A 17264-nucleotide genomic window follows, 5' to 3' on the forward strand; every position below is an offset into this window, starting at 1 on the left:
TTGCTTATGTTGCACTCTCAGAAATAAAGGTACAAAAGCTGTCACTGGGGCGGTACCTTTTCAAAAGGTACATGTTTGTACCTAAAGGGTCCATTTGGTACCTTAAAGGTACATATTAGTACTTAAAGTGTACATATTTGAACCTAATAGGTACAAAAGTGCTTTTGAAAAGGTACAGCCCCAGTGACAGCTTTTGTACCTTTATTTCTGAGAGTGTGCCATGAAACTTTTATGGATGCGTGGAATGCAGGATTTGTCAGCAATTTGAACAAGCAAAGAACAATTATTACATATGTAATTTATTTTAGGATGTCATGAGTAGCTCCTAGAAAGCATTTCTGGATTTGATATGCCTTTTGTGCATCTCGGAAACCGAAACTGGCAGGACGCATCTTTCAGGAAATGAAAGTACTGAACTGCGTACTAAACTGAGCTAGTGAAACATCGCTGTCCCATCCGTATACTTTCCCAAAAGCCTGAAAGGATGTCAGAGATGAGGTGAGTGCCTTTTCTAAATATGAACTAAAGATATGTCTGTCTTGATTATCAAATGACAAACGGTAGCCTAATAATAACAATAGCAGGAAAGTTTTGTAATCTGGCCGGGAAGACCTTAGAACAGAAATTTGCTCACGGTCGAGTTTCAGTTAAGTTTTAACTTTGTAGAGCAGACAGAAAAGTTGTCTCCGTGTAACAATAGGGTTTACTAGACAAAAAAACAAAAAACAAAAAAAAAATCATTATAAAAATATAAACATGCGCGGTAATAAATTATAATTTCTTGTCAAGTTTACGATATGGCAATGAATGTTAAATAAAAGAGTGGTATCATTTGAGTCAGAAGGCTCTCTTGCTCCATTTGATATAACAACCACGCAAGCTTTTTAATCTACTTGTTAAAAAGTAAAAATGAAAATTTCATGTCTGATGATCAGGAAGAACTCGTTACCAGCAACTACGACGCTGCAGCTCTCTCCTGATTTCTGTTGAAACCTTTGGGAGCTGCATGCCAAAAGATAGACAGATAGATAGATAGATAGATGTAAAATAATAAAAATAAATGAGTATTTTTACTTTTATTTCCTTATGTATGATTGTATTATTTTACATATTTTTTCATTTATTTATATATAGCCCATTTCCACATGTATTTAGCCTATGTATTTATTTCCACATTCATTTATTTTCACATTTATATATTTCCTCATTTATTTGTCCATATGGTAATGAAGGGGGCGTGTCCCTGCTGAAACAAAACAAAACAATAGAACCCTGCCCAAAACAATAGAAAATGTAATGGATTTAATGGTTATAATGGTAATTGTATTGGTTTTAATGGAAACTGTAATGGTGTCTACTGGTATGTGATGGATTCTATTGGTGGGATGTTAAATCCTATTTTGTAATGGTTTTACTGGAAAAGCTAATGGCTTATAATGGTATTTTAATGGAAACCATTGGAATTTCTGTGATGGTTTCTATTGGGCTTCTATTGTTTTGTTTTTTTTAGCAGAGTTTTAGTTCAGATGTAGCAATCGACCTCAGAGTTGCGACCTTGAGAAGAAAGAAGAAAAATACATTTATAGGCTACATGAAATGAAAGTAGAAATATTTATTTTTGTGTGTGTGTCTGTTTTTACATTTCTTTGTAAATTTATTTATGCATTTATTTATTTTATTTGTTGTGTTTATTTGTCATTCAGCTCTGGGACTGGTCAATCCCTGCATGAGAGAATTCTGAGGTCGCTGGTGGATAAAGTGTTAATGTAGTCAGCAGGGGGCGTGCTCTCTGCACACAAATTTACTAGTATTGTGGTAGGACATACAGCCTACTATAAAAGTCCCTGCAGTTTAAATGATTTTTTTAAACGGAGGTCCTGATACTCTCTGGTTATTTAAAAAAAAACACAGGGTGTTTCCCTAAATGACTATAGGAGTGTAGTCCTGGCATCCTGGCCAAATTTATCACTCCATGTGCTTGTGGAGTTCAAGAGTTTCTCCTGTCCCGCACTTTGAATTATATAATGTATAAATATATAAATGTGTGTGTGTGTGTGTGTAATTACTGTGGAAAGCTATCACTACATATAAACATTCAGACAGATGTTTTTGTCTGTGGTGGTATTAATATTATTATTTAATAAACAATATTTAATATACAGTATTTTTGTTGTATATTATTTAAAACTAAATATCAAAGTGGGTGGGTGTTCACATGAGTGCTGCTTAAGTATAATATGAAGACATTCTGTTAAAAGGCAAAATCGATTATTTTTATTCTTTTAACCAATTGATTTGTTTTTTTGTTAGTTCAATCCAGGACAGTTTTCAATCGAAACTGGATCAGCTGGAGTGTCACTTCACTTGGGACCTTAAAAAAGAGGATCTAGTCTTGATGGATATCCTCAATAGGCTTGAGGAACAGGTCAAGTTGCGTCTAGGGAGGGAGCAAGGAGTTGCACGAACTCACTGCTCTTTAGGGTATGTGAAATCTCTTCTTGGGCGTGAAGAAGAGGCCCTTACTCACCTGTTGAAATCTGAGACACTCATTAAAGAAAGCCTCGGTGTCAACTGTGAGAAGCCTCTCATTGTCACCTATGGAAATCTTGCCTGGATAAACTACCATTTGAAGAACTACACAGAGAGTGAAAGTTACCTGATGAAACTTCAGAAAATAAATGAAAAGTTTTCAACTGAGCCTTCCTGTGTTCCAGAGGTGCTTGGTGAGAAGGGGTGGGCCTATCTTAAATTCTCTCGCAAATATTATGACAAAGCTGCAGAAGTTTTTCAGAAGGCTGTGGAACTGGATCCAGAAAATAGCGAGTGGAACGCTGGTTATGCAAAAGCTCTGTTTCGCACTGAAGCTGGTACATTATGCACTGTGGATTCACCTGCAATCAAGCAGCTGAGACAGGCCATCGACATCGAACCAGATGATGATGCCTCTAGAGTTCTTCTGGGAGTTAAACTTTTGTTGTGTTCCAAAGAGTTGATGAATGAGTCTGAGAAACTGATAGAGACAGCTCTGAATGGCTCTCCAGAACATCCACATGTCATAAGATATGTTGGGAAATTCTTCAGGAATCAAGGATCTGTAGACAGGTCAATTGCACTGCTAAAGAAAGCACTTGAAACATCACAAAACTCAGGTTTCATACACCACCAGTTGGCAATGTGCTACAAGACCAAGAAAATTAATTTACAGAAAGAAAAACGAGCACAAAATAAGTCAGAGATAAATAGTGCACGAAATCAGTGCATTTACTATTTAGAAAAGGCAACTTCCCTAAAAGCTTCCTTTGTCATTGCTATGAGTGAGCTTGCACTTCAATATGGAGAGAAACGTGATCTGCCCAAGGCAGAGAAACTGTTTGACAGAACATTTCAAACAGCTAGAGAGAAAAATGATAGTGTGCATGTTGTACATTATTTCTATGCTGAGTTCCAGCAGTATTCTAACAGACGTGAGGACTTAGCAATCAGCCACTACAAGCAGTGTTTGGAAATGAGTCCACATACTAGTGAGGGGGATAGAAGCGCAAAGAAACTGAAGTACATTGCCCAGAGATATATCAACGATAAGCCAGATGATTGGAAGGGAAATGAGATACTGGGATTCATTTATCAAATGAAAGGGGAAATGTTTGGGGACACAAAGAGCTATGCAGCCACTTCAGGCAATGAAGAGGATGATGAGTCTCTCAGTAATCTTTGTGAGATTAATTGTAAAATATAAGCTTTCTACAAGGATGCATAATTAATTGTTAATGGAAAAACAATGGGTCTTATTTGTGTATTTATGTGCGAAGAAAACATGCACATACATTTTATTGCTCTTGTTCTAATGTTAATGAATCTAGGTGGTTCCAAATGAGGGAGAGAGTCTCTGTAGCTGATTTGCATAATCATGCCCAAACTATGTGCGCATAAGGCTTTTCCATATAGTCCCACATCTCTCATTTTCTTGCTAGTTTTCTCTCGTTCTCACACACACTCCCGCCTGAGTGCATGTGCGGGAGGATCTTTGAGTATGACATTCTCAAAACTGGTTGAAGACAAAAACTTTTTAGTTTTATTTAGAATTGGGCCTAAATTTGGTCATACTTTCAGAATGCATTTTTGCGCACTTGATAATTCATGAATTCTGTGTGAAGATGCTCGGAAACAGATTTAAACTAGTGTGGATAGTGAACAAGATCTTTTTTTAAATTACAGTCTTAATTATAGTATGTTGTGCTGTAAGGCAAAAAAAAAAAAAACCTGTTGTAATACAGTTTTTCAGAATAGTAGAGTGTATTCTATTTAAAAAAAAAGAAAAAAAAAGTAGCCTCTTTGAACAGAAATGAAATGAAGGTGATTCGGGGGCTAAAAACTAAAACTAATGCAGCCCTGTTAATCTTAATTCATATAGTATATGCAGTGGTACTTCTTTTCATTCATATTGATTTTGGAGGCATACTTCGTTTTTAGGAAACGTTTCATTTGAAGTTTGTTATTGAAGTTATTATCTTTATTGCACTATAGACTCTGGACATTTAATTGCTTATTAGGCAAACAAAACAACGTTTCATGAAAGCATGAGATTTAAAGGAGCTGAAGAAATGTGTGTGTCCATTGAATCAGATAATGTTATTGATAATAAATATTGTTCATAGATACTTATCCTACTACTGGGGCTTTGTTTAAAATACTGAGTATTGTTTGATTACAGTGGCTAAAAGCAGTGCTATGGCGTTAGGCAGTGGTTCATATATAGATGATATTGCAGTTGTACTTTGTTCTTTTTAGAAGTTACTTATTTTTGTTCCTCTGTTAGCCGTTGATTGGTTTTCTGTTTTCTTACCTTTTAACAAGTTGAAAAGTTCTTATGATGGTAATTATTCATGAGCACCTGCTGGTTGATTTGAATGTCACTAAATGTATTTGTTGTTTTGTAATTTATCTTCTTATATGTTCCACAGAAGAAAAAATAATTCAGATTGGGAACAAGATAACAGAATTTCATTTTTGGATGAACAGTTATTTTAAGTGCAATTATAGTTGCATTACTTTTAAACGTGTATTACTTTGACAAACTGAAATATAAACAAATAAATAATATAAAAACAAACTGCTTTCTGTGCACTGAATGTTAAGAAAATTGATAAAGGCCTGTGGTAATTCTTTTATCAGTAACTATGATGTAAACCACACTTCATAATCCTGAAATTTGAAAATAAGCCTATATGCTTTTTTTTTAAATGGTTGTATTTGTTTTTAAAACCAATGAAACAGTTTATATTACTGTTTAGCAGCTAATAGTTTAGTAATTCACTATTACTAAAGCTATTACTAAACATTTAGTTGAGAATGTTAACATTGAATTCTAAAGGTTTTAGGTGTTAGTCCCATGCATTAGTAGCATACATACATCAGAATTTTGTAAAGGTATAAATATTTTGTAAATATAAAGGTACCGAGCTTTAGAAGTATGATATAGTAGAGTGTTTTTTTACTTTCTTACCATGTGTGGAAAAGTACAGCTGTTAAGAGTTTGTAACCTTGAAAGAGATATAAGGTGGAGGAGCACTCTCTCTCTTTGTCGCACTCTGCAGAAACCGGTGTGTCTGTAAGACTGTTGACCTTCTTTGCAAAGACTAAATCTGTGAGTTTGTCTCTTACATGGTGAGAGCTATTTGAAATTGCCACAACAATTTGGTGTCAGTTGGGATTCCTTTGGATATGCCTTTTGGACCCTGCGAGCAGACGGTGACTGATCATCCTGGACTCAAAGAAGTCACAGCCCTACCCCAAATTGATTGAGGGACGAGGGACCGACCGCCGGGGCCCGGAGGGGACACCACTGGAATCAATAAACGAACCCAGCAACAGAACTCTCTGGTAGAGACAAATCAAAATCTTCTAAAGAATTTGGGTTTTGAAATTAGAATTGCAATTAAGATAAGGGGATAAACCATACTGGTGGGCAGTGGCGGTTTTAGGCATGGGCGAACAGGGCAGCCGCCCGGGGCGGAATTTTTTCATGACACGTGGGGGGCGGCACAAGCACTTGGAAAAAAAAATAATCATCTGCGACGCTAAGCGGTTTTCTATTATCTATCATATTATCTATCATATAACTGTGCAGGGAATTGGCAAATTCAGGGGCGTAAATTTCATCTGACAGTAGGGGGGGACAATAAACGTAAAATTTCTCAAGAGCAATTTTTGAGGGGGACATAAGTAATACAGCCAAAATTGTACTTGTAAGGATAGATATGTGTACACAGCATGCACATAGCATGGAGACCGTGTTTAAATATGAGTTCATGGTTCACCACGCGGTCATATCGGGCCGAACGGTTTTGGTCAGGTATGGTTCCAGTTGTTTTTCCACGTGAGCCTGGTACGGCTCGGCACGATTACAAACCGTTCTCGGCCCGGAATTCTCGGCACGGTTAGAACTGTACTGAACCGTGCTGTTAGAGTGCGTGTGCATGACGTCGCCACTCAGGATCTGTCACTGTTGCCTGGCTGCTAGTTTTTCCGTAGCTTGCTAAGCGCGCTATTTTGAGCAATGTAAACACAAATTAGTAATAAAATCTGAAGAAATCATCCTCCATAACGCGGTGGTCCCAGATAGCAAATAGTAATTGAAACGATGTTAAATCAACATCCCGCTGTCAACGATAAAATCATTGAATCAACGTCGAACTCTGATGTTGATTCTTCATCATGTTGCACCCTCTATTATCATTGAAACAACGTTTAAATCATACCTAGAGATCAACAGAATTTCAATGGTATTTCGATTACAATGGATATTGAAACAATGTTGAAATCCCAGCATATCAACAAAACTTCAATGGTGTTTTAGTATACCACAGGTTTAATCTGAAGGTCTGTAATTTTAATATAATATTAAAAACATTATTATTAGGCTATAATCCTGCTTTATCGACAGCCAGGATGGGCTAGCAAAATATAGAAAATAGAAACTATACCTTTAGGCTATAACCTAGACTAGCACAAATGACACCCCACGCATTCTTTAAAAATTAAACAATCATTTTTATTGTATTATTTCATTTTTTTTTTCTTTTAAAGTGCTAACTCCTGCTGCGTCTGTCTTCCAGCTCCTCCCGCTCGGTCTGGGGCGTAGCGCAGCCACTTCAGATGAGGCTTATTATACTAAAGACTTGCTTACTTGAAAAACGATGTGGATTAATGATCTGAAAAAAAGGACAAAAAGTAAATCACAGTGTCAGTAAACAGCAATTTAATTCAGAATCATCCACTGCCCTGAGTATTTCCCCACAAAGCAGAACATGTTATTTTAAACTGGGCTTGCAAGGGTTTTTCTAAAGACTGAACAATTTTTATTCATGAATAATGGACTCCGTTCACTATATTTAAGTACAAGATACCTATATCACGTCACATCACGTAATTTTCTGTCACATGTGCTATAATGTCTGAATGGAACATATATCCGTGACTGGTCGAGTGGCAGCTCCACCTGCCACGCAAAGATTTTACCCCCTCTCTCAGCTTGCCATCTCATAGTTAGGTAAATCATTTTATATTTCTGGGTAGAAATGCATTTTTGTCGAGGCTGTATAAGACGGACTACATTCAAAGCACTTTTTAAAACTGCCCAATATGTTCATGGATGTATTCGAATTAAAGGGAGGCAAAAGATTAGCTTGCAGTGACATCTTTCATAAGGACAATTTATGAGGCCAAGTGACTCTAAAAAAAAAAATCATGTTTATTATTTTATTAAATCAGAACTAATTGTTAACTCAACAAATTAAATATAAATAACTGGATACTTATAACTAATTAAATAGTAAATGTATTGATTAGAGTTACCATAGACAAAAGATTTTTCTGGTTGACTAAATTGCACATTAATTTCTGCTTAAATACTGGGTGCATGGAGGAATATGCATAAATCTCACCGCAAAAACAGGCTAATAAATTAACGAGGCATTTTAATTGTTTCTAAATGAAGTATGTGGGGCTAAGACGCCAGGCCCGGTTGTCAGGCGCTGTATAACAGCGCTTCCCCGCGCTCAGAAAAGGTGCAGAAGATCATCAAAAATCGTGATATCGCATAAGCACTAGTATAAAACGACTGTTATCATTTCTGAAAACAAACACAATGGAGTTACAAATCTGTATCGCACATCGCAGCCCTGCTAGAGGATTATTCATATTTTGGATTTGTAGGCTATTACGAGATGGTCTAATCGGCATTTCCAGTTAACGTTACAACTCGAGACAGTTCTGCATTGAATAAAGTAAAGGTAAACCATGTCTTTTGTGTAATTCTGGCCCGCCGCTGCTGTGGGTAGAGCACTATGCTATAGTGTTGGTTCCGCCGGTGTTCTCCGGCGGTCATAAAGAAATAGCGGTGCTGTGTTAATAGATTTCACGACACTAGCAATGGGTACAGACATGTATTTCGAGCTAGCTGTCACAAAAATAGACTGGACCAATGAGGTTTTGCTAACTTTATAACCTAGAAGAGATCAAGTACTTTTGGCAGATTTTGACACATTGGTAAAACAAAAATCTATTTCAGTGACTGCAGCACTGCGTCGGTTACTACATTAACCATCATGTTAACGATCAACCTAACAGTATTTGATTTGGTACAATTCATTCATATCGAACATTAAGCAAGCTTACCTGTACGCTTGTGCCAAGGTCCAGAAATGAGCTGTGTCCGGTGCAGTACGTGTTGATCTCCCGGTCAACCAAAAATCGATGGATTTTCAATCATATTTCCCAGTCAACTATATATCGATGCATTTTCAATCATATTTCCCGGTCAACTATATGCCGATGACTCTTCAACAACAGCGTCGTTTCCCGGTCAACTATAAATCAATGACTTTTCAACACATTCAGCGATCGCCCGGTAAACCAAATATCAATGCTTAATCAATCATAAAGATAACTATAGATCAATGTTGTTCCAATATTGTTGCCATCAACATTAATAACATCAGGTTTTCATCGATATGGTAATGGTGATTCAACATTTATTTTGCATTGAAATTTCAACATCAACCATAATGATGATTCAGATGGAAAAACAATGTTTATTCAATGTTGGCTTGCTGTCTGGGTTACACCTCATATCATATGTAAACACTTGTGTTACCACGGCAACGACTGATGCATTCCACAGAGATCCGTTATCAGCCCCGCAGTGGAAAACGAAACCGTATCCGTGCTGACTGGCCCGGAACGGAACGGTTAAGCAAAGAGAACCGTTCGGCCCGATAGTGGAAAAGCGGCTGTACAGCACGGTTCAGCACGGTTGTCTAACCCTGCCGAGAACGGTTTGTAATCGTGCCGCGCCGTACCAGGCTCACGTGGAAAAACAACTGGAACCGTACCTGACCGTTCGGCCCGATAGTGGAAAAGCGGCTTATAATTGTTATTTTCGTCTGAAACCTAGTATGTCTCTTTCGCATTAATTCAACCGCATTAAACCCACTGATCTGCCACTTGACATCATATTGAACGAAACCCAACACGTAGGTCTACAATATTAGCCTACTATCAGTTCACACACAGGCTTATCGCCGTGTTAGTTGTAGTGGGTGACAAGCTACAGTATTAAGCTTGTTAACCTTATAATCGGTCATAGAAAATACATCAGATGTCATATTTTTTTTGTCATGACTAATTTATTAATGATCATCTGTATTAAAGAGAAATAATCATTTCACCCGATGTTTAAAGAGAATAAAATAGCCTTGACAGCCTACTTACACATAACTAACTTGCTCTCTCTCACTGGACTCGTGTGTGCATCGGTAAAGAAGGAAAGCAGGCAGTGGACCAAACCACTGTGAGGAAAGGGAGGGGGGGGGGGATCTAAACATTTCTGAATTTAAAACGTTTTTTGCGTTTATTTTGTTTTACTAATCACACAATTATTTTAAGTATATGTCCATTATATTATTTTCAATACACAGAGTCGCTTGTAATGATATTTTTAGGGGGGACAAGCCTCAGATAGGGGGGGTCCTGTCCCCACCGTCCCCCCCGGGATTTACGCCTATGGGCAAATTGGCGCCCCTGCTTGTTGAGAAGGTACCGAGCACAGAAGCTGTGTGAGAAGTGGAAAGGGGAGGGGGGTGCGGCCACGGGGGACAGTTGATCTCTCCCAAATTAGTGGGACAAGTGGGCTAAAGTCAGTCACACCCAGGGGCGCGGGAAGTGTTTTTTTATGTGGGCAACTGTTTAATTGTTGGGAATATTAAAAAAAAAATCGGAGTGTCTATTTAAGTGCAAATAGCTATGTTGCTGGCAGAGGCTATTTACATTAACTCCACCCACAAATGTATGATTGAGATTCAGTGGTGCAGATGGTAAAATTTGCGTTACACTTCTTTCGACACGATCGACCAGGGTTCGAATCTGCCTTTTGGCGAACTTTTTTTCTCCCTTTTTAAATTTCAAATCACATCACATCAGAAAAGCATTTATTTTTTAATAAAAATGAAGGAAATAATCAAAGAGTTGAACATAAAGAATCGGGTAGGCTTAGGGTAGGTGTAGAGAGGGCTTTTGTCCCAATAAGGTGGCATCCATTTAATAATTAGAAATAAAATTAAAAAATTACACTCAATAAGTTATTGCATACTATTTTATAATGTATTACAATGCAGAAGTGCAGATAATTACCACTATTTTTGCAATAAGTAATGTTTTTCTCTAATAATGTTTTTCGCCATGTTTTTATTTTATTTTAACATAGAATAAATAGAATCTAAAGCTTGCACTGTGTAAATAACATATCACTAAAGAATACTGCTATTTTCACTTTGTGGTTTAGTCTTGACTTCTGATCGTGAGTGACAGTGTTGGGGGATGGGAAATCTGTTGATTGTCGAGTGCCAAATAAACACAGAGTGTTTATTATGTATATACAGAGGTGGGTAGAGTACCCAAAAACTGTACTCAAGTAAAAGTAAAAGTACTTGAAGAAATATTTACTCAAGTAAAAGTAAAAGTAATAGTCTGAATAGTTACTTGAGTAAGAGTAAAAAAGTATCGGATAAAAAAACTACTCAAGTAGTTAGTTACTAGTTACTTTGGATCATATACTGAACATAGTCTATTTTTATTTAGATATATAGATATTTAGATACATGTTTATACACACACACACACACACACACACTGCCGTTCAAAATACCTTTAATTTTTTTTAATGTAATTTATTTCAGTGATGCAAATCAGAATTTTTATCAGCCTGATTTATTATCAATGCTGTTCTTTTTTTAGCTTTCTATTCATAAAAGAATCCTGAAGAAACTGTCACAGGTTCCAAAAAATATTAAGCAGCAAAACTGTTCCCTGTTGAAAAAAACAGCATATGCTGGTATGGTATGTTTTGAAGCATGGGATGCTGGTTTGAACTGATTTAAGCTGGTCCTTTGCTTGTCCTAAGCTGGTCCGACCAGCTCAAGACATGACCAGCACATGACCAGCACAAACCAGCATCCCAGCTTCAAAACATACCTAACCAGCATATGCTGTTTGTTTTTTGTTGTTGTTTTTTTTCAACAACACTGGTAATAAAACAATATGAAGGATCATATTACACCGAAAACTGGAGTAACTGCTGATACAAATTCTGATTTGCATCACTGAGTTAAATTACATTATATTTTAAAGTTTAATTATGTAGCCTATTATAAATGTATTTAACCTCTGACACGGAGAAGAGTGAAATCTCCTCACACGACCGCTACAGAACATCTGAACATAACGAAACAAATGCACATTGACGGATCTTCTTCCGTCTGTTCTGCAAAATGTAAACAAATGTAGCCTTTATTTCTGCAAGCGTAAATATTGTGAAAATTTCCATATTAATTGTCTCCAGGCAAGGCATTCCTCCTGGAACTAACGCGGGTTTGGCGGGTGTTTATTTCATACTCTGTGATAGCTTATTTAATGAATCAATTATACATTGTATTTAATGTGTAAGGTACATGTACAACAAACTGGTAATGTCATAGTGGTATCGTGTACTGTAATCGAATCTATACCTGTGGAACCATAGACAGCACACGCGGTGTTCGTCTAATAAAGATCTTCATAGCTAGTAAACCATAGCCTTTGCAGATTTGCTTTCAACTGACTGTTGATCCAGAGCCACGTCTTCAGCGCTCTCGATGTTACAACTCTGAGTGAGAACCGCTTCAGACGACTCAGCGCGTGCGGCAGGGAACTGAACGAATCATTCAAACTGATTCGCGAACCGATTCACTGGTCTGCCAACTGGTTTGATCAAGCCTTCGAACAGAATTGACTCAAAAGAATGAATCATTCGCGAACGGGCATCGCTCATTGCCCATAAAAAAAAGTAGATGGCGCGCTTGGAATAAACTGAAGGATTTTTAACTTGTATTGCATTAAGATAAAGTAACGAGAGGAGCGTCGCCCACAGTAACGATGTAAAAGTACAGTTTTTTCTCTAAAAATGTACTTGAGTAAGAGTAAAAGTACCCATTTTTAAATATACTCTAAAAGTATTAGTTACCCAAAAAATTTACTCAAGTAAATGTAACGAAGTAAATGTAACTCGTTACTACCCACCTCTGTGTATATAGAGTATATTTATTTAAGTTCTGATAACTTATACTGTTTTGTGCAGAATTGTGTTTTTCATGTTGAAGGATTTGTGCAATTGAGAAATGTAAGCTTGTCTTACACTTATATTGTTATAGTAAAACTGTTTGTGCAAAATTCTTTAGCAAAAAAACCTAAAAAAAAAAATTTCTCGAATGGGGGTGGGGGGTGGGGGGTGGATGGGCGCTCAGAGGGGGTCTCGCCCGGGGAGTAATTCAATGTAGAACCGCCACTGCTGGTGGGTCTGACTCTGTGGTAGTGCGTGATTAAGAAGTCTCTGGAGACATTGAAACTGTAGAGGCGCAGTGCGATCAAGAGGTTTTGAAAAATAAATTGAGAACGCGCGGGACAGTTAAGAAGTTTCTGGGAGAGATTGAGATTATGTGGGTAAATACAGCACAGTTAAAGGAAAACGCCACCGGTTTTCCATATTCTAATATGTTCTTCCCTCAACTTAGTCGAGTTGATACCAGGGGCGGCGTTTCCGTATGGCAGAGTATGGCAGTTGCCATACCCTAGCCCAGTCAGGTGCTGTGAAAAAAATATCCAAACTTGAGTCTATTATAATTCGTTATAATTATTTTAAATCAGAGGGTTTTAAAAATAGTTAACCAATGATAAGCATTAAGAAGAGCTTGTCAGTAAAACTTCGTAACGCCATTGGATCATCAAGCTCTCAGCGAAACCACCCCGCCTCCATTCAGATGGACGCGCCGCGCACAGCCTGGAGACAGATCTCCGCTTTTTCGCAATGAATGGGTAAATACATAATTGATGTTTAAATAGTACAGCGTTTTCTTTACGTAAACACTATGTCTGTAAAGGATAATGTTTTTGTGTGTTTAAAGAGCGGAGAAGAATTAGGTTATTTGCCGTCTAGCCAATATACTTGTGTACGTTTTAAATATCCTGTGCATAAGCGCTTCATTTGAGATTTTGGTCAAGTGTATTAAACAACAAGAAAAACTAAGCGCCCATATAGCTACAATCAACGTTATATAACCTGTAAAAGTTGATGAAAGCATGTAATGCACTTGCTGCCTCAGATAACAAACAGTTACAGCCGTAAAACAATATTTAGCACTATTCATTCCTTAGGATCCAGGGATGAATTTAGAAGCCACCAAACACTTCCATGTTTTCCCTATTTAAAGATGGTTACATTAGTGGTTACACGAGTAAGTATGATGACACAAAATAAAACGTGGCGATTTTCTAAGCGGATAAAAAATGATAACTATCATGTATGGCGGAAGAGCACGTCGCAGCACTTCGACCTCTGCGCATGATGATATTACTGCGCACTGAGACGGGAGAGGTACGTATCAACTCGTCTAAATTTTGGGAAGAACATATTAGAATATGGAAAACCGGTGGCGTTTTCCTTTAAGAAGTTTTCTAGAAAGAAATTGAAACTGGACAACGAGGCGTGATTGGGAAATTGAGATCACATGAGATCGGGAGATTTCGAAGCAAGAAATTGAGATCACGTGCAATGCAGTTAACATAGTTCTAAGAGGGGAAATTGAAACTGTGGGTATTAATCGCAGCTGTCTGGTTTTGAGATAAAGATCGGATTTGTTGGAGACGTCAGACAGATTATTTAGGCGCCTAAAGGAAAATGGTAATGCTTTAGATTACAACCTGCGTAAGTAAACAGAATTTACATTGTAACTTTTTTGTAATTATAGTGTACCTACTCAGTACCTCAGTGTAAGTATAAAGGAATGATATGTGAAGTTTGGGGAATAAAGGGGTAATAACCTGTAAAATTTCAAATTATGTCTACTGTAAGTATTTTGAAACTAAGTGGTACCTATTCTAATATTACTTATATTTGCAAGCGATTTAGCAAAAACGTACACTGTGTAGGCCTACTTTTTAAACACGCTAGGTTATTGTTTCAATCCAAACGCTCTGTTGAGACTGTTGCATTAGGAAGCTGATTAACCCAATTTGGGTTGATATCAGTAATAACCCGACGGTTAGGTACAATGTTGCTAAGTCTGCGGTTTTCCCGGGGAACCCCTCTCCAAACGCGATTGGGCTTGTTTTGAGTAGCAATTGGGTGGGTTTTGTTGTGAAAACCTGGCAACCCTGGTTAGGAATGTGGAGGTTCAAACGCGAACGGTGCAGCAGTCGATTCCGTTCCTCTCTGGAATTCCTGTTCCCCCTCGACGAAGCGACAACAAGACACTGCTTAGCGGGTTGCCAGGTCTGCGTAACAAACCCGACCAAATTGTTAATCAAACATTGCCCTAAAGTAGCCCAATTCCGCGGAAAAAAAGACTGTGGATTTGGCAACACTGCAGCATGCAAATACACCAAAACACAACTGGATGTACGGAAAGCAAAAAAGGACAAATGTCTTGCTACACTGCAGCATAGTAAAATGATTCTCACACTCCAGTTAATGTTCTGTGATTTTTTTTATTATTCATCTTGCAATTGCTCCTTTGTTTTTGTCTCATGTCCGAGTTTTTGCAGTTTAATTTTGCCTATGCAAATTAGTGTAATCTGTCCGTGCTGACGTCCAAACTCAGGGCATAGGCTATTACTGTTTCCATATAGAGCAACAACACATTTTAATTAATATTCTATTTGATTAATCTGTTTACCTTCTTACTGATACAGTGGAATATATTAAATCTGAACACTTATCCAAACGTTATTGTTTTCACAAGAAAGCCTTGCATACAAGATGCAAGTGTGGACCATAATGTTGTAATTGTAATTGGCATACAATCTCAGAGATAAATCAATTCATCAATCATTCAAAATAGTTCAGTTATAAATTAGGGAGATGACCACAACATGTTGTCACCTGAATGACTGTTCTTATTGGCATATGAAAGCAATGGATCCAAACGGAAATTCTAAATTACAAAACTTGAGGTGTTTATCCATTTTTCATAAAAAAGAGCAGAAATATTTCATTTGCAGATGTTCCTCCAGTTTCCAAGTTGATGGTAAGCAAACTAAGTGATAACTCCTCTACACTGACAAGTTTTCTCATGGTGTAGTGAGGTATAGTGACACGCCAAGACTTGATACTAACAAAAAGTCAATACTTGTCAAGGAACTGTACTTAACTGACTTGAAGCAACTAGCACATTGACAATAACCTGTTTTCCAATTTCGATTTAAATGGGCCTATTCCTTCAATTGGGCCTTTAGAACCTCATTGCAGGTTATTTGTTTAGATTTGAACAATAAAGCTATTTCAATAGATGGCAAACTTTATCACATCTCATCAAAAGAAAAGTGGTAGCTGGACAAAAAGAGACCAGCCAGTTTTTTATTTTAGAATTACACCACTGTGGAACCAAACAACCCCCCCCCCACCCCCCACCCCCCTGCCCTTTTCAAACCCCAATCTTTTTCAACATTGCTATGAGACATGTAAACTGATTATGTTATGGAATGCATTTCTCATGTGCTTATTTCTGAAGATCAGGTTTTGCAGTGTGCCCAGTGCCAATTTAGCAGGAGCCCAAGTACATCCCAATATGTTTATGTAAGCTTGTTGTCTACAGATGTGCGTGGGTTTTGAGACAGGGAAATCATGAGGTCATTCTATGGAAACGTTCATTTTTCTGTCCCTAGCCTTTACAGAAATGTTACATTTGAAAAACACTTTAGGGTTACAATTTCTTTGTATTTTAAAACTAGACAATATGTTATTTGAACCTTCACCTTCTTGAGCCATTAATGTGGCAATATTTGTTTTTAATTAATTATAAAGAATTCCAAGCACCACAAAACTGCTTGTCCCCACAGCCATGTACAGAGGGAAAGTGCTTTATTTTGAGGTCAAAAACAGGTTTTTCTACCATTTAAAATAGAATAATGTATTCATAACTATCAAATATATGAAATATATGATGTAAATGACATAAAAAACTAAACAAAATGCCAAATAAATATTATAAAATATATAATGAAAGTACTGGTCCCCTGGAGTTGTCACTGGTGTTACCGTTTAACAAAAATAGTTTATTTTGAAATAAAAATCACACTGATGACATCACTTCCTTCCTCCTCTTTCCTGAAGATCTATGAAGAAAGGTCCATGTTAAGTCCACTGTCTCTTCTCAGTTATCAGACATTTTCTCATTTATCTCATGATTTCATATAAAGCTTTTAGTTGAAGTCACTGGTATGACCTACTTTATTGTTAGAGAATTGTAAAAAACTAGAATACAAATGGATTAAACTACTTAATTTAGTGAGTATACCATGACTGACAACAAGTGGTTTGATATCTTGCAGCAGACATTTTTTAAAATGCATTTTTCATGAAAATTGTCACTGGTGTTACCGTCACCTTCCTTATGGATAACACCAGTGAAGACCAGTATAACAGGTCTTATGTATGTCACTGGTGATTCATTGTGTCACTGATGTTACTCTGTTTTTTCTGTCACATTAAAAAAATAAAACAATCTCCTTTTTTCTTGCATTTTCATTATTTTTCTGTAACTCTGACTACATGTGCTGGAAAAAAAAGAGAAATAATATTTAATAAAACATGTAATATTGCTAAAGAAGGTAACACCAGTGACAAAAAAAAAGAAAAAAAAGAAAATTGGTACATGTGGTCTTTAAATAATTGCACA

The 17264-nt window shown here is 37.1% G+C and overlaps 1 protein-coding gene across 1 annotated transcript; it reads left to right on the forward strand.

The window, feature by feature from the left end:
* Window positions 1-219: 219 nt before the first annotated feature.
* LOC131551062 (interferon-induced protein with tetratricopeptide repeats 1-like) lies at window positions 220-5104 on the forward strand. The gene is made up of 2 exons (XM_058793677.1): window positions 220-498; window positions 2311-5104. The coding sequence occupies exons 1-2, from the start codon at window positions 485-487 to the stop codon at window positions 3734-3736; spliced, it is 1440 nt and encodes a 479-aa protein (XP_058649660.1). The 5' UTR covers window positions 220-484; the 3' UTR covers window positions 3737-5104.
* The last annotated feature ends 12160 nt before the right edge of the window (window positions 5105-17264 follow it).

This window comes from Onychostoma macrolepis, chromosome 12 (genome assembly GCF_012432095.1).
Source record: "Onychostoma macrolepis isolate SWU-2019 chromosome 12, ASM1243209v1, whole genome shotgun sequence".
NCBI lineage: Eukaryota > Metazoa > Chordata > Actinopteri > Cypriniformes > Cyprinidae > Onychostoma > Onychostoma macrolepis.